This window comes from Schistocerca serialis, chromosome 2, assembly GCF_023864345.2.
Source record: "Schistocerca serialis cubense isolate TAMUIC-IGC-003099 chromosome 2, iqSchSeri2.2, whole genome shotgun sequence".
Taxonomy (NCBI): Eukaryota; Metazoa; Arthropoda; class Insecta; order Orthoptera; family Acrididae; genus Schistocerca; species Schistocerca serialis.
This window is the reverse complement of record NC_064639.1, coordinates 706,230,393-706,253,315: the sequence shown is the minus strand read 5'-3', so window position 1 is coordinate 706,253,315 and position 22,923 is coordinate 706,230,393. Positions and strand designations below refer to the sequence as shown.

The 22,923-nt window shown below is 38.4% G+C and overlaps 1 protein-coding gene across 1 annotated transcript in view; it reads right to left on the bottom strand.

Annotated features, from left to right (window-relative positions):
• Positions 1-22,923, bottom strand: part of LOC126457863 (guanine nucleotide-binding protein G(o) subunit alpha-like) — a 90,768-nt gene that overhangs the window by 27,499 nt on the left and 40,346 nt on the right. The window contains exons 4-6 of the mRNA XM_050094510.1: positions 22,764-22,892; positions 22,560-22,674; positions 15,325-15,499 (exon numbers count right to left, since the gene is read on the bottom strand). Coding sequence (XP_049950467.1) covers positions 15,325-15,499; positions 22,560-22,674; positions 22,764-22,892 — 419 coding nt within the window. The remainder of the gene's footprint in view (positions 1-15,324; positions 15,500-22,559; positions 22,675-22,763; positions 22,893-22,923) is intronic.

The following is a 22,923-nucleotide window of genomic DNA, read 5'->3' as shown; positions in this document are numbered from 1 at the left end:
AAGATTGGAGAGAGGGCCACAAGAAAATGGTAACTAAGGAGCCACAAGAAAACAGGAACCAGAGGGACGGGAACGGGGGCACCAAGGTACCGGTTTGAAGGCGGCAGGAACAACACGGAGTTCTTTCAGTCGCTAAAGGGGAGGAGGAGTCAGGGTCATTGGAAAATAGGAATAACCAGGTGGCTGAAGTGGTAGTAGTTTTGGATGAAAGGAAAGGTAGTTCCTCTGGGGAAGAAGGATTGGAATTCAAGTCTTCGGATATACAGGTTGATGAAATAGAGCAGAATATTGAAAGCACCGTGGAGGGTTGTACGAGGGTTTCCAGACGGTATTAGGCACGTAAAGCAAAATAGTGAATGCAAAGACATTTGTTGGTTGAAATTGTGGGCCAGTGAGGATGGAGGTGAAGGATATTTGAGACAAGAGTGTGAGGTGGAACAGAAAAGGAAGTCTAAAGGGGAAAAAGGAATAGAAAGTGAGGATGAAAGGAAAGGTGAAGATATTATAATGGAATTGGTTTCTGACAAGCACGGTGTGTTTGTTAGGAATGCTGAATATGATGGTGAAGAATCAGTTACGGACCAAGTATTAGTGACAGAATAACTAAAACAATGTAGCAGTCTAAATCTGTCGGTCAGAATGGGAAATCTGGAAGTGAAATGTAAAATCTGAGGTGAAGATAGTTGACTGTGGTAAGAGAACAGATTAGTGCCGAGTTATTTGATGAAGACTAATCCTCGGTTGATGAAGTAGAAGATAATCACTCAGTCATTCACACTGAAGTAGGGTGAGTTTCCACGAAAGCTTTGGTAGGCAGCGGAAGTGAAATATATCCACAGGCATGGTATTAGTCAATGGCTAAGCCACAGGAGTTGGTAAACATGCTGGTAATGGGGGTAAAGACTATTGGGGTGACAGGCAAACTGACAAAAGCAATTAAGTGGGAAGTTTTATTGCACATTTCAGTACTGAGTCATGGAAAAGAATTTCAGTTCTTCATATTTCATGGGCTAACAGTAGAACTACTTTTTGGGGTAGGCATGTTAAGAAAATTGAAAGGAAGGACTGACTTTGCAAAAGTGGTGTTTTGGACGGACACACACACACACACACACACACACACACACACACAGTGAGAAGACTTAAGTCAGGTTTTGTGTATAAATAAAATGGCATTTTCTGGTAGACCAGGACTGGTGAATTGGTTTGAATGTAAATTAGAGGTGAAGGAGCACATTTCATTATTTGGAAAGTCTTTTTCCATACTGGTTGCCAGACAGGAGGTGGTACATAAAAAAATCAAAGAACTGTAGACTGGGGAGATAACTCAGTGGTGCCAAAGTGTGTATAACAAACCTTTAGTAATTGTGGGGAAGAAATGTGGAACTGAGTGATTAGTCCTTGACGCACATCATTTGAATCAAAACTGTGGAACGGCAAAATGATGGGCCTGGCAATATGGAGGAGAGGCTGCAAAAGGTTCGTGCAACTAAGTACGTAACATCACTACGTATTACTTGTGGGTGCTGGAATATAAAGCCTGCAGGAGAGTCAAGGAAATATACTGCCTTCCTTCACAACGGAAAATACTATCAATTCCGGATGGTTGCCTTCAGGTTAAATGTGTTTTTCTTCAGGCAATGGATGGATTGTTGGGTAGAACTTTGTCGAGTAGGGTTACTGTTTATGTAGATGAAAATTTCTGAGTTGTCAGAAGTTTTCCAAAGTGAAATTCCCAGTTTTAGTATTTTTACCTGACAAATTCTGGAATCTGAAAGGTAAGGAAAACAGGTAAGTTGACAAAAAAATGTACAAACTCCTGCATTTAAGAATGTTTTACTAACTCTAATTTTGAATGAACAGCAAGTATTTTTCTCCTTTATAGGTTTTATAATTTAAAGGATAAGTAAAAAGGTAAATTGTGTAAACAAAAGCAAAAAATTATATTTTCCAGTGTTTTTTTAATTTTCCTGATTTTCAGAAATTGTGGCAACCCTGTATTTTTATTTCAAGCCTGAGTTGGGAAGAGCATCATAATTTGTTGAATGATGTGCTATCTGCTTGGGAATGTAAAGCTAGCAGAGTCAGAATTTGTCAAGAATAAAGTTAAGTTTTTGGAATATGTTATTGGTGAACTGGGGGATAGCACTAGATCCTGAGAATCTGAACACTATAGAAGAACCCACAGACTGAAAGCAATTGAACACAATGTTGAGCTTGTTTGGTTTTTATAGCAGTTTTGTGAGTGGGCACTTGTTTAATGATCTGTAGCTCATGCAACGGCTAAAGAGGAATACCATTTGGGTGCGGACTGAGTGATGCGAAAATGTGTTTAGAAGTCTGAAGGAGGTATGCTACATGGCAAAATGTTGTACCGTCACAATTTTAGTGAATATTTTGCATCACTACAGATGCGTGTAGATATGGGCTGGGTGTGAGAGTGTTTCAGAATGTATCCACATCAGAAGGAATCATGTGGCACTGGGCAATTGTGTTTGGCAGGTGAACATTTTCAGCATGAGAGAGGAATTGTAGTGTGTCTGAATTGCAAGACCTCTCTGTGGTGTGGGGGTTCCATAAATATGAATGCTACTTACTGAGAAAGAAAACTGTTGTATTTTTGGATCATAAGGCATTAAGCTTTCTTAGAACCTGTAGGTTGCTACATAGTAGACCCACTATGTGGCCTTTGTATTTACACCAATTTGAAATGGAGATATGTTACATAAGAGGTGATGAAAGTGTCATAATGGATGCTCTGTCTCAGATGCCAAGGGTGAATGGTGGTAATCAGGACACAGTAGAGGACAAGGGTGAGATAAAGTGTAATTTGGAAAGGTTGAAGGTGAGGGTTTGACTAGAAAGGTGTTGGAGAGAATTAGGTGTGAGCAAAATGCAGGTGAAAACCTGACACCAGTCAAGCATTATTTGAACTCAGTTGGTTATTGAAAGGTCACAGTCTATTATGAACGGCACAAGAGTGTTCTTTTTAGGAGGAATGATAGTAAAGTGGAAGGAGTGATATGAAACAATTATCAAATTGCAACATTTAAACATCAAAGAACAAGAGCTCCTGAAAGGCATGACTGGTAAACATAATTATATTTGGTTATTCAACTAACTCATACATAAGGCAAATGAAAGATATGGGGCTTTCTCTGTGCTATTATTTATACCGTTCAGTTTCATTGCAGCAATCATGAACAGCTAGATGGCGCCGATAGAAAAGTGTAGTGGCACTGTGCTCTCGTCCAAAAGGCAAAAAATAAGCAGTTCGTGTAAAGAATGTGAAAAGCGAGTTATGAAAGGTATTTGGTGTGTCAAGTGCAACTACTGGTTACACGAAAAGTGCGCGAAAATAAACTTAAAATACATCAGTGAAGATTTTCCGTGGACGTGCCACGCTTGTTTACGTAACGAAACGGCCGATCTTGCAACTATAGTGGACTCCAAAAATGAAATTATAAAATTACTTCAAAAGGACATTCAGGCATTAAAAACTGAAATACTATGTTTAAAGGAAGAAAATTCTAGATTAATACTTGAAAAACAGTCCGATGTGGGTGAAATACATAAAACAAAACAACAACAAGAATTGAAAACCACGTGTGAAAGTACAACTGCAAATGCAAGTAGTGTCACCAAAACTACAAAAAGTGGTCCTAAGGTTAAACAAGCCCAATTTCAGTGTAAAAAGAATGTTAAAATTTACGGAGATAGTCATGCATGCAATATTTCAGATTGTTGTCTAACTCGACCACAGAAAACGTGCGCATTTCATCCGTTATTAAACCACGGGTGAAGTTTGTTGATGTAACAAGCTCTGTAAACAACGACTGCACCGATTTTACAGAAAGTGATGTCGTTGTTATTATAGCAGGTTCAAACGACGTTTATTGCAATGAGGCCAGTTCATTTATTAAAAAGTTGATTGTTATGTTAATGATGTTGTCCCATACAAATGTGATCTTGTCAAATATTCCGGCGAGATTTGATCTGCCTGACTGGTCGTGTGTGAACCGAGAAATCCGATCTACAAATAAAAAATTAAAACATTTCTGCTCCAAGTTAAAAAATGTGAGACTGCTGGACCTTAACAGTTATCAAAGAAGCAGCTTCTCTGTACATGGACTACATCTTAATCGTCTGGGCAAGAATACTCTAGCAACTGACATCAACAGAGCTATTGAGGAAACAAAATGCGATAATTCAAATGTGATACCTTGTACCTCAGATGTCATACACACGAAAGACGGAAGTGATAATTATATATGCCTGCAGAGCAAGCAAACCGAAATAATTCCTCACTGCAGTGTCAAGACTGTTGATTTTTTAGGATAAAAAACTCCCTCAGTGTTCCCAATTTAGAAACTATCAATTTGTGTGATAATGTTAACCTTGAGAAGGATATATCCTCTCATGATTGTACTAATGTATCATTTTTACATTATAATGTTGAGGGCTTGGGTAACAAAATCGATGTATTTGAGGCCTTAGTTACAGATCTAGCTCCACATGTAATCGTGGTTACAGAGCATCAAAAAGCTAACCATAATATTCAGTATTATAAGTTACAGGAGTATAATCTTACATCGTTTTTTTGTAGAACAGAACATAAAGGAGGGGGTGTTGCTACTTACGTAAGGAAATGTAACCTAATAAGTTCTGTAGAAAAAGTATCATGGGTTAAGGATTATTGTATCGAGAAAGACTTTGAAGCAGTGATAATTAAGTTAATGATTGTATCCGTCCCACTTATTGTGCTAGGTATATATCGAGCCCCTTCTGGTAATCTCAAGGTTTTCCTGGAAGCACTGGATAGTGTATTGGGGAAGCTAAGCAAGGGTGGCAATACAGTAAATATTGTAATGTTAGGAGACTTTAATATAAACACACTAAGCAACAGCCAGGAATGCAAAGGTTTACAAGACTGCATAAGATCCTATGATATTAAAGATCTACTTGGTATGTGCCCACTAGAATAACTGAGTCAAGCAGCAGTTCCATAGATCATGTGATGACCAATTATGAAAATGTTGTTTTGGCACAGACTGTAAACGGGCACATATCTGATCATCTAGGACAATTATTAGTGATTGGTTGTCTTAATAAACTTAAACAAAACAAAAAATTTGAGAATAGAAGATTATTTTCTGAATACAACATCACCTTGCTAGAGAATACTTTAGGTCAAGAATCTTGGGAATCAGTTTATAGAGAAAGGGGAGTTGACAGCAAATGGGAAGTATTTTTAAAAACTTTAACTAGACATATTGATATTACTATCCCAGCAAAGAAGATGAATGTAAATAAAAATAAACCTCCAGTAGTCAAACGTGTAAAACTTGATGAAAAAACGAAAAGACTCAAAGAAGGAATGGAGTATATGTATAAGCTACACAGAGAAACCAGTCTTGATTCATATAAAGAGGATTATAAAAAATATAAATATGAGTATCGCAAGGAAGTAAGGAGAAGGAAAGTAGAACATATTAGTAAACAGATCTGAAATTCTGACTGTGTCTCAAAGTCGTGCTGGGCAGTAGTTAATGATATGAGGAACACTGATTCAAAAACTAAAATTAATAATATAGAGTTAAGTACACATAATGATAATTTTTCTGATCCTTATATAGTTAGCAATATATTTAATGATTACTTTATAGATGCTATTGAAAATGATACTTGCATGAAACAGGAGAGGCCGTTTAAATGCACTCCTGGAAATTGAAATAAGAACACCGTGAATTCATTGTCCCAGGAAGGGGAAACTTTATTGACACATTCCTGGGGTCAGATACATCACATGATCACACTGACAGAACCACAGGCACATAGACACAGGCAACAGAGCATGCACAATGTCGGCACTAGTACAGTGTATATCCACCTTTCGCAGCAATGCAGGCTGCTATTCTCCCATGGAGACGATCGTAGAGATGCTGGATGTAGTCCTGTGGAACGGCTTGCCATGCCATTTCCACCTGGCACCTCAGTTGGACCAGCGTTCGTGCTGGACGTGCAGACCGCGTGAGACGACGCTTCATCCAGTCCCAAACATGCTCAATGGGGGACAGATCCGGAGATCTTGCTGGCCAGAGTAGTTGACTTACACCTTCTAGAGCACGTTGGGTGGCACGGGATACATGCGGACGTACATTGTCCTGTTGGAACAGCAAGTTCCCTTGCCGGTCTAGGAATGGTAGAACGATGGGTTCGATGACGGTTTGGATGTACCGTGCACTATTCAGTGTCCCCTCGACGATCATCAGTGGTGTACGGCCAGTGTAGGAGATCGCTCCCCACACCATGATGCCGGGTGTTGGCCCTGTGTGCCTCGGTCGTATGCAGTCCTGATTGTGGCGCTCACCTGCACGGCGCCAAACACGCATACGACCATCATTGGCACCAAGGCAGAAGCGACTCTCATCGCTGAAGACGACACATCTCCATTCGTCCCTCCATTCACGCCTGTCGCGACACCACTGGAGGCGGGCTGCATGATGTTGGGGCGTGAGCGGAAGACGGCCTAACGGTGTGCGGGACCGTAGCCCAGCTTCATGGAGACGGTTGCGAATGGTCCTCGCCGATACCCCAGGAGCAACAGTGTCCCTAATTTGCTGGGAAGTGGCGGTGCGGTCCCCTATGGCACTGCGTAGGATCCTACGGTCTTGGCGTGCATCCGTGCGTCGCTGCGGTCCGGTCCCAGGTCGACGGGCACGTGCACCTTCCGCCGACCACTGGCGACAACATCGATGTACTGTGGAGACCTCACACCCCACGTGTTGAGCAATTCGGCGGTACGTCCACCCGGCCTCCCGCATGCCCACTATACGCCCTCGCTCAAAGTCCGTCAACTGCACATACGGTTCACGTCCACACTGTCGCGGCATGCTACCAGTGTTAAAGACTGCGATGGAGCTCCGTATGCCACGGCAAACTGGCTGACACTGACGGCGGCGGTGCACAAATGCTGCGCAGCTAGCGCCATTCGACGGCCAACACCGCGGTTCCTGGTGTGTCCGCTGTGCCGTGCGTGTGATCATTGCTTGTACAGCCCTCTCGCAGTGTCCGGAGCAAGTATGGTGGGTCTGACACACCGGTGTCAATGTGTTCTTTTTTCCATTTCCAGGAGTGTATGATAAGGAAAAGGAAAGGGACTCTTGTATGCTACCTACAGTAACCATCAAGGACGTAACAGAGCTAATTGACAACCTAAAAAATAAAAGATCAGCTGGATGGGATGAATTCTCTCCTTTTCTACTGAAAAAATGCAAGGGTGAGTTAGCCAGACCGTTAGTCCATCTAATAAATTGTGTACTTGAAGAAGGTGTGTTTCCGAAGAAACTGAAACTTGCTTTAGTTAAACCTTTATATAAAAAAGGCGAAAGAAAACAACCACAGAACTACAGACCAGTTGCCTTAATGTCAGTGTTTGGTAAATTAATTGAAAAAATAATGCTAGAAATCCTAATTGAGCACTATAATATGAATAACTTAATAGGAGATTTCCAACACGGCTTTAGAAGTGGTCGGAGCACCATATCTGCAGCAGTACAGTTTGTACACTGTCTGATGGAGAAAATAAATGAGGGATACGAAACGGCAGGAGTGTTTTTAGATCTTTCCAAAGCGTTTGAAAGAGTCCATCATGGCGCTCTTTTAAGTAAACTTGCTTATAATGGTGTCAGTGGGAAACTGTTGCTTTTAATAGAATCTTACCTTAAAGATAGACAACAATGCACAGAAGTTGTGTATGATAATGGAGAGGTAATTGCAAAAAGAAGATCAAAGATAAGGAACATAAATTTTGGTGTGCCACAAAGCTCTATCTTGGGCCCCTTCTTGTTTATTTGCTACGTGAATGATTTCCCAAAAGTATTAGACACCAGTCATCGTATTACTATGTATGCTGATGACACCTCTGGGGTTTGCTGGGCACGTAGTAATGATGACCTAAATTCAGTGGTACAGAATTTTGTTGAAAAAGCCCAAACACATTTTGAAAAAGAAAACCTGAGGGTCAATATTAACAAAACTAATTTAATTTATTTTAAGACAAGTAGTTCAAATAAAAATACTGTTCTAAATGAGGACATTCAGGAAAATACCTGTTCAGAATGTAAATTTCTGGGGATATATATAGATGACAGACTTTCATGGAATCAGCAAATAGATCATGTCTGTGGTAAGATAACATCTAGTCTGTATTTACTAAGGAGATTAGTTCAATATTTAGATATAGAAGCAATAAAAATAGCGTATTTTGGGTTGGTGTATCCCCATCTATCTTATGGAATTGTATTGTGGGGTGGGTGTAGCCAATACAATATAAAAAGGGTATTTGTATTGCAGAAAAGAGTAATAAGAACTATGGCAAAAGTAAGACCCAGAACTTCATGTAAAAACCTGTTTATTAAGTTTAATATCATGACTATCTATGCAGTATATATGTTTCAATCAATATTATTAGTGAAAAAAGACAAAAAAGTGACAAACAGGAATATGGAAATCCATGATTACAATACAAGACAAAAATCAGACTTTCATATGGTGAGCAGACGATTGAATCTTACAACAAATACACCATTCATTAAGGGAGCAATATTTTATAATTCTCTGCCAAACAACCTGAAACAGCTTTCTGGTAGAATTTTTAAAAACGAGTTAAAAAAATGGCTTGTAGTGAAGTGCCCATACAGTATGGTGCTGACATGATTTGACCTCAGGAATGCTATATTAAATATACTTCAATGATATTTTACTTAGTAGCATGTAATCTATTTATATTGTGTATCAATAATCTGAATGTAATTATTATAACATTGCCCATGCATGTTAAATACATGTTTCGAGCTGTAAGATAAATAAAATAAATAAATAAATAAATAAAAGCTTCATGAATTAAGATGTGCTAGATACAGAGAAAACTAGTGAACTGACGTAGGATGCTCTTTCACATGAGGATGATGATGATGATGATGAGACTGCCCTTTCCCCAAAGACACCTATATCAAATAACTTTACTGGTACAATGGGACAGGGATGTAAAACTGAGGAAGTAAGTTATGATGAAGCCTGATGTGAAGACATAGTATTGGCAAATACCACCTTGCCCGTGTGTGACAGAGGACTATACGAAACAAGCTAAACCTTTTGGAAAAGTGGAAGAAGCGAAATTATCTTTCAGGACCATAAAGTGGAACTTTAAATTATTAAAACATGGAGCATACAACACTGCAGTTTCTGTATTACTGATACTACCAGGTGGAACAAGATACTGTCAACTGCTTGATGTATTTGGTTTCAGCATTTTCACGGGTTTTGTCCACAGGTTTAACAACTCGGTGTGACTTCTGGGCATTGATGTGAGTTTTGGTCAGAGTAACAACATCTTTCAAATGCAATCTCTTCTTTAAAGACAATTATGTGCACCAGCATTTTGGCTGGTCTTCCTGTAAACTTGGTATCGAAGTGGCTGCATCAGTCATTGGCTAGATTATTTCAAACTTCCAGTGAAATACTGCATTGACACTGGCAATGTGCTTTGCTCACTGTGTCAAAGTGTGATGCTTCTAATCTGTAGCTGATACCAGAGGACTCTTTGCTCTTAACATTTTTATGTAGTGACTCAGAAATGCAGTGTAAATGAATGAAATGAGTGAGTGTTTCATTAAAGAAGTAGCATAGCACTATTTAATTATTAACATCTATGCTGTCCATTATTTTCTCTGGACTGTAAAGCTGATACCGTTTCAGTGACATCCATTTGCAGGTGTAGCACTATTCTTCTGTGTAATTGGCATGATTAAATGAAAAATTATTAACTTCATTCCACAGTAATTCTTCAGTTACTTAGGTTTATTCATTTTGATATACAAGGTGCCCATAAATAAAGTTCCAGTTCCAAGCGCTGCAGAAAGAGAACTACTGTTCGGAATGATGTCAAATTTGAACCACGTATTATTGACGCAGGCAGAAACGTTGTGAAATAAAATAATAATAATAACAATAATAATAATGAAAATCTGACCAGCAGATGATGTTGTAAGCATCAGGATACGCACACCAACTGATACCAGCATATGGTTGTTCCTCAATTTGTGTCCGACACACCCAATATGATTGTCTCCATGAAGGACTGCATGCTACTGGTGAAGCTCTTTTATGAAAACACTGACTGTGTGCCAGTAGCCCTGCAGAAGTTCCGGGCACTCACGGGTGTGAAAAAGAATGTATTGGTCCAATGTCTACTGAAAACAATTATAGAGTTCAAAAGGACAGGTTCTTTTGAGGAGGAAAGCACTTGATATGATGTCTGTTGAAGATATGGCCACAGCATTGCAGGATGGATTACGCTGAGTGGTGGTGTGCAAACATGCAATGCACGGGCAATTGGCCGAACAGCAGACATGCCTGTGAACACAGTGAATAAAATCCTTTGAAATGTCCTGAATTGCTATTTATACAAAATTACACATGTTCAGGAGTTGCTTCCTGCTAGCAAGACAAATGTTTGCTCTGGAATTTCTTGCTCAGGGAAGTGAGCAATGAAAGACCATGGAACATTCTGCAGACAGACAATGCCCATTTCTATCTCCAAGGACTTGTCAATAAGCAGAATTGTGGAATGTGGGCAACAGAAAATTGCGCATTAACTAGTACCACTTTATTCTGCAAAGGCAATGTATGGTGCAGGTTGATGGCATTGTTTATCACAAGGCAATATTTTTTTGAGGAGATGAGCCCTGCAGGTCCTGTTACCTGTACCATCATTGGTAAACATTATGAGAGTCTTTTGGGCACCAATCTCATTCCAACCCTTCAATACCATGAATGTGAGGGTAGGATTATTTTCATGCAAGATGGCCCTCTTCCACACATTGCGACTATGAAGTGGCTACTGCAGAAACATTTCGGAAATGCTTGAATTATCAGCCATCATTTCCCCCTTACTGCCTGGTTTACTGGGATCACCCGACCTTAATCCATGTGACTTCTGGCTGTCAATGTCATTCTGTTTCTTATGTAGTTTTTGGCCCCAGGGCCATTAAAAACAATGTCATTTTTCTTCCTATGCAGTGTTTAGCCCCAGGACAATAAAAACGGAAGGTATTTTACTTTTTATGTGGTTTCTGGCCTCAGGGCAGTTAAAAACGATTTTTCCCATATGATGTAGTATGATCTTGCCTTAGTATATGGGCTTACTTAACTAACAGTGCCACAAGTGTTGACTGTCAAACCTGTGCAGTCACACAAAATGGACAGCAAGGATGGTGTAATGTGCAACTCAAACCATACCCGTTGTATTACAATTCATCTGTAATTTGTAGCTGACCTTATTTATGTTAAGATGTTTGCAGTGCCATGTATTGGTAAAATTTTCGTTAACTGATTTTTGTTCCATGATGTTTCTCCCTGCGTCAATCATATGCTGTTCAAATTTGATGTCATTCTGAGCAGTAGTTCTCTTTCCGCAGCGCTTTGAATCTCACAGCGTTTTGAATCTGAAACTTAAATTATGGAGACCCCGTATATATAAGTGCTGTAGAATAGCAATATGAGAATATTGTTAAAATAATACTGTCTGTGTATGCGCATGAAGTTGAGATATCATGTACTCATATTAGTTAACTCCTTTTCACATAAAGAACCTGTATTCTCAAACAGGATTTCCAAATATGTTGGGCATATGTGTTCCTTGCCATCCTCCTCTTCCTTGACTTCGACTCCCATGAATATGAGAGCTCTAACTGTTACTCTGCTGAACAATACTTTGTGCTCAGGCATTAAAGCTATACATTCAGATCATAATTGCATCCTATTACAATTATGGCCCAAATTTACAGTGACACACAGGCACTGACAACGCGGCTCGACACCGCTCTCATTTGGCAGCCACCAAGCAATGTGATGTCTTGTTTTCATTGTGGCACTCACCACATCCGGACAGACTGCCCTCCTTGCAGTGCCATTTGTTATGGATGTGGAAAGCAAGGTCACCTGCAAAATGTCTGCTTGAGAAGTGAATGGAAATTCAAAAAGACGTACTTGATGACAATAAGAAAACTGACTTGATAAAGCAGCTGCCCAACGACATGATGTATGACATATTTCGGAAGAACGGTACAGGATTTCGATTTCCTTAAACCTTATCGATACACCCACCATCTTTTGTGCGGACACAGGTTCAACTGCTATTTTTTCAAAACAGATCTTGAGTGCCTTGGCCACATTATTAACAAGGCAGATTTGTGTCCTTCCACAAAACACCTCAAAGTGATTCAAGAATTGTCAGAACCCCAGAATCTTTCCATACTTTTGGCAGTTTTAGGGAAAATCAATTACTACAAAAGATTCATACCCAGTACAACCACTCTTGCAGCACCCCTCAACCACCTACGGAGCCAAGTGTGAAAGTTCATGTGATCTAATAAATGTCAACATTCTTTCAACTCACTTAAGCACGTACAACTAAAATGCTATTGTCTCATCTATTATGACAACTGTAAACCTCTTTTCTTAGCCACAGATGCTTCATTGTACAGTCTTGCAGCTGTGCTTCTCAGCAGATCAATGGTAGAGCGATCTGTTACTTTTGCCTCCAAGTCATTGAACTTGGCACAAGTTAAATACTCACAATCTGACAAGTAAGCTCTTTCTTTCCTTTACGGGTTGAGATGACTCCCCCCACACAATTATAGCCTTCCTTCCACAATTTTTACAGACCACAAACCATTATGCTCCTTATTCAGATCTGACATGCCCTTTCCTGACCAAATTGCATTAAAAATTCCACAGTGGTCACTGTACCTTGCCTTGTATTGCTATAACATTGCATAACAAGCAGCCAGAAAATACGCAAATGCATATGTCCTTTTTTTACTGCCAGACAGTTCAGATCAAGCTCCTAATGCCTCGGAAGATGTGTGTCAATTCGTTTGCAATGCTAATGAGGAACTCTTAATCAGACTCCCCATTGACGCACCACATACTGCCAAGGATCTGGAATTAATGCAGACTGCAAACTATTTGCACCTTGACTGGCCTCATAAGAAACAGTACGCCATTCCCCGGTCAGTTCAACCTTTTTCTTCTGAATTTTCGCCTTCACAGAGCGAAATGGACACATCTTATATAACAACTTGCACAACGGACCTGAGTAGTCATCACATTATCTCTCTGTATCTCATAACCCTCAAGCTTCTTCATCACATGCATACGGCTCACTCAAATATACTGTTTCTGGCCAAGGATGCAGGCTGATGCCAAGAAATTTCTGAAAATCTGTAAAACCTGTGCAGAAACCCAAGCTGCACCCAAAGCACCTTGGTGAGTACACGTAGCTTTTGCTGGGCTGCCCCTTGGCGGCCACTTGTTGATCGCCATTGATGCTTTCTTTAACTTTCTGTTTGTCATTCAGACATCTTAAACAACCAGCACCCACATAATAAAGACGTTGGAAAAGATACTTACATTATAAGGATTTCCAAAGACTATTGCTTTGGACAATGATTCACAATTTGTCTCCAATAAATTAGATGATTTTCAGGCATCTGTCACGTTAAGCCTACTCCATTCAATCCTATATTGAAAGGAGGAGCCAAAAGGACAGTTTGCGCCTTCAAAACACGATGTCGAAACTAGTCCAAAGGATGCCAAAATCTCAAGCTCTTCTGCTGCTTTTCTCATTATACTGGTCAACATCAGACATCCATGATAAGACTCCAGTGGGGCTACTCTATGTTAGGCCATATTGCACTTTTCTCAATTTGCTCCTGCCCTGGCAACATCATCTGGCATCTTCTGTGGGCTTGTTTTAAGTCTGATCAGCCTGCCAGGTATCACCGCTACACAGGCAATCAAAGGTGGGACCAGGGAAGTGTTTTGAGACAATGTGAGAGAGTGACACTTCTTGTGCACACTAATGCTGGCACTGTGTGTCTACCTAACCACCAGCAGTACAGAGATCCGCCTATTGACAATGATACTGCCTGGAGGCAACACGTTTCACACGAGCTGCCACCACGAGCTGACCTGAGACAAACATGGCATGCTGTCTCACCTAGCAGTCAAGAGGCAGATTCCGCAGCCACTACAGTGGCCCACACTGATACCTAATGAAGGCCATCCCACTGCTCTGCACTGGAGCCTACACCATAGGAGCTTGGTCCAGCTTCAGTGTCAAATGAAGCTGTAGTGCCTATCATGCCATCACCAGCGGCAGCACTGCAATTGGACCAAATTCCTGCTGACTTGCAGGATGAAGATGTCCTGATTCTGCTACCATCAGACAATGAAGAAATGGATCGCTCTTTCCCCAGCCTCTTGAGACCGAGTCTTTCCCCAGTGATTTTTCTTGATAAGCCTGTAACCCAAATGGGCAAATATGAGGCCTTAGGGATCGAGCTGCTGAAGACATCTCTGCTCGAGGCACTGTCTGGGCATCACAGGTCCCAATCGTATGCTCCGCATTCTGGGAAGGGGGAGTGCTACATTTGCTCCGAGCATAACACCTCAGAGACAAAGACGCAATCCTCCATGGCTATGGTATATATAGTGAGGACATGCTAGCCAGTGATAACTGCACAGTCAAAGGAAGCCAAGAACAGAGTTTCCGTTTCACAACATAAGTGGTGCTAGAGAGGGCCTATCGATAAGCAAAATAACATAATAACTTGGATATGCCCCTATGGGCTATAGAACCAGCGTGCAGCAACCTGGAGGCACCTTTGGCATTGTCTACAAATTCTGGACAATGTTGACTCAGCATGCTAAACTCCAATTGAATGTTGTTCACCTCAACTAGGACCGAAACTCTGCTACAGATTCACCGGCAGTACTGAAGACGACCCGAGAATAGGTCATACGACACTTCACTTTAAGTATACAATAACCAAACTGTTTCATTTACTAAGTGACAGCTTTTTCAAGTCAGTTATGCTGATACGTCGTAATTCAGAAACTGTGTTGTGCACTGTCTTCACCGCATTAGTGAATCCTTTGTGTTTACTTGTTACACTAGTTACTCTTGAGAGAAATAAGACTCTTTTAGACTCATCACTTGTATTTTGTTAGAATAAATATGCTGTTTATTTTACTCTTCAATTTTTGGAATTCATCTCAAATTCTAAAGTTTATAATACATATTTTCTCAAATAATATTACACAATTTGTCACTGGTCATGAGTAGGAAATACACCAAAAACACATACATTTCTTGATTAGTTTCATTCAAAGATCTTTGTGTGTACTCCAAAAACAATATAAATACTTTGCTGAAGACATGTAAAAGAAATCTAAAAAAAAGCATGAGTTTCTTACCTCTGTAATCAGGACAATATAGTCGAAGGTGTCTACCAGAATACAAAATTTTCTCACGGAAGAGATCAAATTTATTGAGAAAGAGAACAAATGAAGCTTCACGAAAGAAGCAATTGTTTACAATCTGTGAGAACAGAGTGAGACTTTCATCCAGTCTGTTTACTGATGGTTCCTCCTGAAATGAGCAAGATTTTTCAGATGTATTTCTTCTTTTTGCAATGCTCATAACTACTACTACTACTACTGACATTTAAAACAGTCACTTATGAAGCATTTTACTGAATCTTGTAACGATACATGCCATTCCAGGGGAATGAGGCATATCCCTAAGTCTCCTTACCAGTGATTGATACTCTACACAAAAGTAATTTATATAGTTAGAAAATAATTACATAAAATATGTCTACTGTAAATGAACAGAAACACACTTCTTCAGTATGGGACGGATAGTGGTTATGGTGGTGTAGCGAGAGGAAATACTGGTCTGAGCTGTCGAAGATGGGGGTCATGTGTGCATCAAGTGTGGTTGCTTGTGTGAATGAATGTGTGTGTGTTTCCTTTTCTGATGGAGGCTTTGGCCGGCAGCTAATGTGTAAGTGTCTTTTTTCTGTGCCCGTTATCTTTACAGTAAGTAGCAACCTATCTTTCCCTTATATTGCTGATATTCCAACCCGGAGTTTCCAGTGTTTAATTTGCGTTATAAGTATTTTTATTCTATATCACTGCCAGATGTCTTATAATTTCATAAAATCCATATACAAAACTGCAAATAACAGTAGATATGTAGTTGAACAAGGAGGTGGCAAAAATACACTGATATTGCAGCAAAGAATTATACAGCCAATCACTTGCACATAACCGGTATGTTAATTGACCTGGGTTTCAACACCTACTTTATCAGAATGATTTTTTATAAATCCTACAAAATAATACATAGAAAATTAGGTATGACAAAAAAACATTAACCAAGATGACAGTTTTTATGATGTTCAAAGGTTACTTACATAAAATTACATTGCTGAAAAGCAATGGTCAGAATTTAGAGCAGCTATGCCCTAGTCAAAAGTGAACTAACACTTTCTAGCCTTTACCACGTGTCCCCAGCTGGCTGATTGGCCCAGTGGCTTACATTGCTGTCACAAAAACAATGCAAGTTACACTGCCTACAAGGTGTGGATAGTGACGTGTCGTTTGAAACATTGTAAGAGAAATAATAATAATAAAAAACAGTTAATTTTAAAAACAAAATATTAAGAAAGAGAGCTTAATGTCTGTCTGAAAACACACAGTAGTCAAGCAGATTAAGTATAACAGAACCATCTGTTTGGCTTTACAGATATTATTATTACGTAAAGGACAGAATATATGGGAAAAAATTTTACAAACAGCTGTAAAATCCAAAAAATATTTGCATGAAGGTAACTTCAACAGCACAGATCTATGAGATTCGAAGAAAATTGTGTTTTGGAAACAGAAGCAGGGAAAAATATAGTAAAAAATAGAGGAATCAAAAGTCCTAAAGCAATGGATTGAAACTATAAAAAAAACTGTTACATAGTTGTAACTGTTCATTGAGGATGTGGCCATCATCATCATCATCATCATCATCATCATCATCATCATTATTATTATTATTATTATTATTATTATTTATTTTATGGCCTTCATTGGACCACTCTAGTCAAAAATACAAAGTTGTAAACAAGTTGTTACACAGGGATACAATGTGGCTCAACAATAATTTAATATGATATTTAGGTAATATAATTATTAGAGTCTATTCTTACATGAAAGGTGTTTTGCTCCTCTGTCTGTCCAATATTTCTTCATTCTTTCAGATATTTTTCTTTCTTCCTTCATCTAAGACCACTCTTCCTGTACTCCTTTTATTGATTTTCATTTGTAGTCTGGTTTGCAGATCCTGCACTATTCTGGTTTTCTCTGTCTTGTTTTTTAGGTCATCTGCTGTAATTTGGAGTTCTTTTATATCTTCCTTAATTTCTGTGATCCATTTAATGTTGCTCTTGCTATTCCACAATTTTTGTATTTTTTTTTTTTTTTACTAATTCTGTTTTCTGGAGTTCACATCAGATGTCCAAAGAATGAGATGTGTTTCTTCCTGATCGTGCTCATGACTGGTTATATTTTCTTATATACTGTTTCATTTGATGCTACTCTCCAATGCCCATTTATTTTATACTGTTTATTTATACATGTCCTAATTATTCTTCATTCTATTTTTAGTATTCTGTCAATTTCTGCTGTATTAGTCGTTTTGAAGATAGTTTCAGCTGCGTACGTTATTTGTGGTTGTAACTATTTTATAGTGTTTTAATTTTGCATCTATAGATAGGCTTTTTTTGTTGTATGTTGTTTTGGTAACGTAATTTGCATAGTTCAGTTTTTTTATTCTATTCTGTCATGATGGCTTCTCATTTAGATTGTATGTTATTATTTCGCCTAAATATTTAAATTTATCAACAATTTTGATTTCCTGTTCTCCATTGTAATTTGGTTTGCAAGTGGTGGATCAGTTAGCATAATCTCCGTTTTTTCAAATGATATTCTAAGGCCTACTTTCTCTGCTATTTCTTGTAGTGATTTCACTTGTTGCCTGGCTTCTTGAATGGTTTTGGCTAGGAGAACAAGATCATCAGCGAATCCCAAGCAGTTTAAGCTAGTATCATCTTTTGCACTTCCAATTCTTATCATATTTGGATTGTCCTTGTACCATTCTCTCATTATGTATTCCAGTGCACAGTTGAACAGTAATGGTGATAGGCAGTCACCTTGTCTTAAGCCTGTTTTTATGAGGAATGGTTCTGAAATTTCTCCTCTAAACTTCTTTTGATTTGGTGTTGGTTAGAGTGAGTTGTATTATTTTAATTAGTTTTGGATGGAGTCCTAGATTTCTTAAAATTTTTAATCCTGAAGGTCTGTGGAGACAGTCATATGCCTTCTTAAAATCTACAAATGTTATTGCCAGAGGTTTGCTCCATTTCTTGAAGTATGCCATAATCAATTTTAAACTAATTATCTGCTCTGCACAGCTTCTCCATGGTCTTAAACCTCCCTGATATTCCACTAACTCCTGTTCTAATTGCTCCCTGATTCTTTCATATAGGATCTTGGGTAGAATTTTGTATGTGCAATCTAGGAGAGAGATTCCTCTGTAGTTGTCAGGGTTGCTCTTATCTCCCTTTTTGTGTAATGGGTGGATGATAGCTGTGGTCCAATGTTTGGGGAATCATTCTGTTACCCAAATTTTTGTTAGAGCCATTTGTAAGGAGGTCTTGACTGTGTCACTTGCATATTTCCACATTTCAACAAAAACCTGACCTTCTCCACATGCCTTATAATTTTTTTGTTCTTTAAGAATTTTTTCTACTTCTTGGAAAGTTGGAGGGTCTAGTTTGTTAGGTTTGGTTTTTATTGGGGTATTTACATTGATTTGTAAGGGTTCTTTGGGTTCCTCGCATTTCAGAAGTTTGTTAAATGCTTTTGCCATGATTTCTGCATTTTCCTTGTTACTGTGTGTCATTCTTCCACCTTCATCTTTCAGTAATAGTGTAGGGGCCTCATATTGTTGTAGTTGTTTCCCAAAGATTTTATAGTAGTTCCTGGAGTTGGTTTTATCATAATTACCTTCTATAGAGTTTATAATATCTTTATGAAATCCTCTCTTGATTCTTCTAATATTTTGTGTGAATTTTTTTTCTTTCATTTTTTAGGTTGATGGCATTTTCTTCAGTTTTATGTGTTTGAAATAATATGCTTGAAAATCTCCAGCTCTTTGAGTACATCGAGCCTATGACCTCTGTTTTCTCTATGCAAAATGGAAATTTCTTCAATGCATTTTGGTTTGTGTCCAGAAATTAGTAGATGATCAACAAAAGTGGAATTGTGTACATTAGTGCCTCTTTTTCCAAACAAATGTTCCTTGTACCTGATGCTAAAAGACCTTCCAGTTTGTCCTACATAATAAATGGGACACGTATCACAAATGATTTTATACACTCCTGAATTGTGTATCAGACCAGCAGTGGACTTGAGATTGTGAATGAGATTTTTTTGTAAAAGGCAACTTTGAATCTATATTTTTTAATCAGAAGACAATGAATTTTATACAAAATAGGGCCTAAAAATGGAATTAAGAAAACATTTTCATATTTGTTACGGTGAGGAATAGCACTGCTGCCTCAAGTGATCACTTTAGTGTAAGTTTCAACTTTGAAGATCTTGTCAATGTGGGATCTTAGCCATTATTAACCACAATAGTTTTTATTATGTTCATCGCTTCATTAAGCTGTCAGGAGACCAAGGTACAGTGACTGTACGACGAATGGCTGAATGGAAAAATGCTTCCTCATTCGGATGCACTGAACTAGTGGGCACAATTTGATCTGCATCATGTTATCTGCATACTGAGAATAAGAAAAAATAACAAGATAAGTAGCTGAAAAATTACTGATGAATTTATCTTCCAGCAAATTAATGAAAATATCTTTAACAATTTTTCAGCTTCTGAGCTTGGTATTTTGTCTTATGCTCGTTACGTAGATGACAATTTGATAATATACAGTAGTTCCCAGGAAGGAATTCAGCACTTGTTTGAAATTTTTAATAGCCTTCAGGAGAATATCAGCTTCATTTCTGAATTAGAAAAATAATGAACATCAGCTTAATTACTTGGACCTTAGTACTGCTATTGACAATGGCAGACTTTCTTTCGGCATTTTTCGAAAAGCCACTAATACAGATCAAATTGTGCCCACTAGTTCAGTAAATCCTCATTCCCATAACAAAGTATTTTTCCATTCAGCCATTCATTGTCCAGTCTCTGTACCTTTGTCACCTGACAGCCTAATGAAGTGATGAACATAATACAAACTATTGCAGTTAATAATGGTTACGATCCCACGTTAGATGACAATGTCTTCAAAGTTAAAACTTACACTAAAGTGATCACTTTATGCAGCAGTGTTATTCCTCACCGTAACAAATATGAAAATGTTTTCTTAATTACATTTTTAGGCCCTATTTTGTATAAAATTTGTTGTCTTCTGAATAAAAAATATAGATTCAAAGTTGCCTTTTACAAAAACAAATCTGATTCACAACCTCAAGTCCACTGCTGTTCTGATACACAATTCAGGAGTGTATAAAATCACTTGTGATATGTGTCCCATTTATTATGTAGGACAAACCTGGAAGGTCTTTTAGCATCAGGTACAAGGAACATTTGTTTGGAAAAAGAGGCACTAATGTACACAATTCCACTTTTGTTGATCATCTGCTAATTTCTGGACACAAACCAAAATGTGTTGAAGAAATTTCCATTTTGCGTAGAGAAAAGAAAGGGCATAGGCTCAATGTACTCGAAGAGCTGGAGATTTTTAAGCATATTTCTAAGAACGGTGGCCTCATCCTCAATGAACAATTACAACTGCATAACAATTTTTTTTTTTCAATGGTTTCAATCCATTGCTCATGGAATTTTGATTCCTCTATTTTTTACTGTATCTTTCCCTGCTTCTGGTTTGGAAAATAATTGTTTTCAAATCTCATAGATTTGTGCTGCTGAAGTTACGACCTTCATGCAAATATTTTTTGGATTGTACAGCTGTTTGTAAAATTTTTCGGTATCATTCTGTCCTTTATGAATAGTAATTTCTGTAAAGCCTAACAGATGGCTCTGTTATACTTAATCTGCTTGACTACTGTGTATTTTCAGACAGACATTAAGCTCTCTTTCTTTATATTTTGTTTTTAAAATTAACTGTTTACATGTTACTGTCTGCAGCTAATAGGCGGCGCAATTCATATTGTTTTTATGACAGCAATGTAAGCCACTGGGCCAATCAGTCTGATGTTGTTCTCAGCTGGGGTCCTGTGGAAAAGGCTAGAAAGTTTTATTTCACTTTTGACTGGAGCATAGCAGCTCTAAATTCTGACCATGCTTTTTAGCAATGTAATTTTATGTAAGTAACCTTTGTTCATTTTGACAATTGCCATCTTGGTTAATGTTTTTTTTTGTCATACCTAATTTTCTATGTTTTATTTTATAGGATTTACAAGAAATCATTTTGATACAGACACCCCTAGTAGACGTCGAAACCCAGGTCAGTGTAACTACCAGTTATGTGCAACTGGTTGGCTGTATAATACTATGTTGAAACTAGTATATGACTCCTGAATGACAGCCATGTTTAAAACTGTAACACTGATGTTGACTTCCTCATTTCTGACACTGAATCACACTTGTAACAAATTTTTATTCGAATGAATTTTTCACTCTGCAGCCATGTGTGCATTGGTGTGTAACTTCTTGGCAGATTAAAACTGTGTGGCAGACTAGGACTCAAATCTGGGACCTTTGCCTTCCACAGGCAAGTGCTCTACAGACCGAGCTACCAAAGCACAACTTATGATCCAGCCTCAAAGCTTTATTTCCACAGAAAAACTTCTGTGAAGTGTGGAAGCTAGGAGGGTAGGTACTGACGAAGTAAAGCTGTGATGCCGGGCTGTGAGTCATGCTAGGGAAGCTCAATTGGTAGAGCACTAGCCTGTGAAAGGCAAAGGTCCCGGTTTCAAGCTCCAGTCTGGTACATAGTTTTAATCCATCAGAAAGTTTCAAATGTTCTTAATTTTTACTTAGAAAGTTTTTTTTTTTATTTTTCCATTGGACATCTACACCTATACTCAGCAAACCACCATGAGGTGCATGGTAGTGGACATGTCACATTGTACCATTTCTTAGGGTTTTTTCCTGTTCCGTTCCCATATGGAGCATGGGAAGAATGATTGCTTGAATGCCTCTGAGCATGCATTAATTATTGTAATCTTATCCTCATGATTCCTATGTGAGTGATACATAGGGAACTTTAGTATATTCCTCGAGTAATCATTTAAAGCCAATTCTGAAGACTTCGTTAATAGACTTTCTCGGGATATTTTACATTTGTCTTCAAGAGTGTTCCAGTTCAGTTCCTTCAGTATCTCTGTGACTCTCTCCCACAGATTACACAAACCTGTAACCATTTGTGCTGTCCATATCTGTGTATGTTCAATATCCCCTGTTAGTCCTATTTGATATGGGTCTCACACGCTTAAGCAATACTCTAGAACCTTTCCTATGATACCAAATTTTGAAAACATATACCATACATAAGGAAAACATAAATTATTACAAATTTATTTTTCAAATCTCTGAACTGAATTTTAAAGCAACTCACCAGTAATGTCATATCATAACCACTGAGTGAAACCACGAACATCACAGCCCTGACATTGTCAAAACAATAGATCCATTTTCTTCTCTGAGATCGCTGCCCCCCAACATCAAACATGCTGCAAAGAGTTAAGAAAGAACACTAGTGAATGTTACATTTATACATAATATCAAAGTTGGTATCTGATATTTGCATCTACAGGCATACCTGACAATAACATCATTGATTTTGAAGTGTGTTTCAATGATGCCATTTGTGCGAACCCTTGCCCGTAAGACATCTGTTGGTGTTGGCACATATTTTTCATCACAGATTCGATCCATGTTTTCAAATAAACTAAAACAAAAATATGGCCACTGAAATAAAA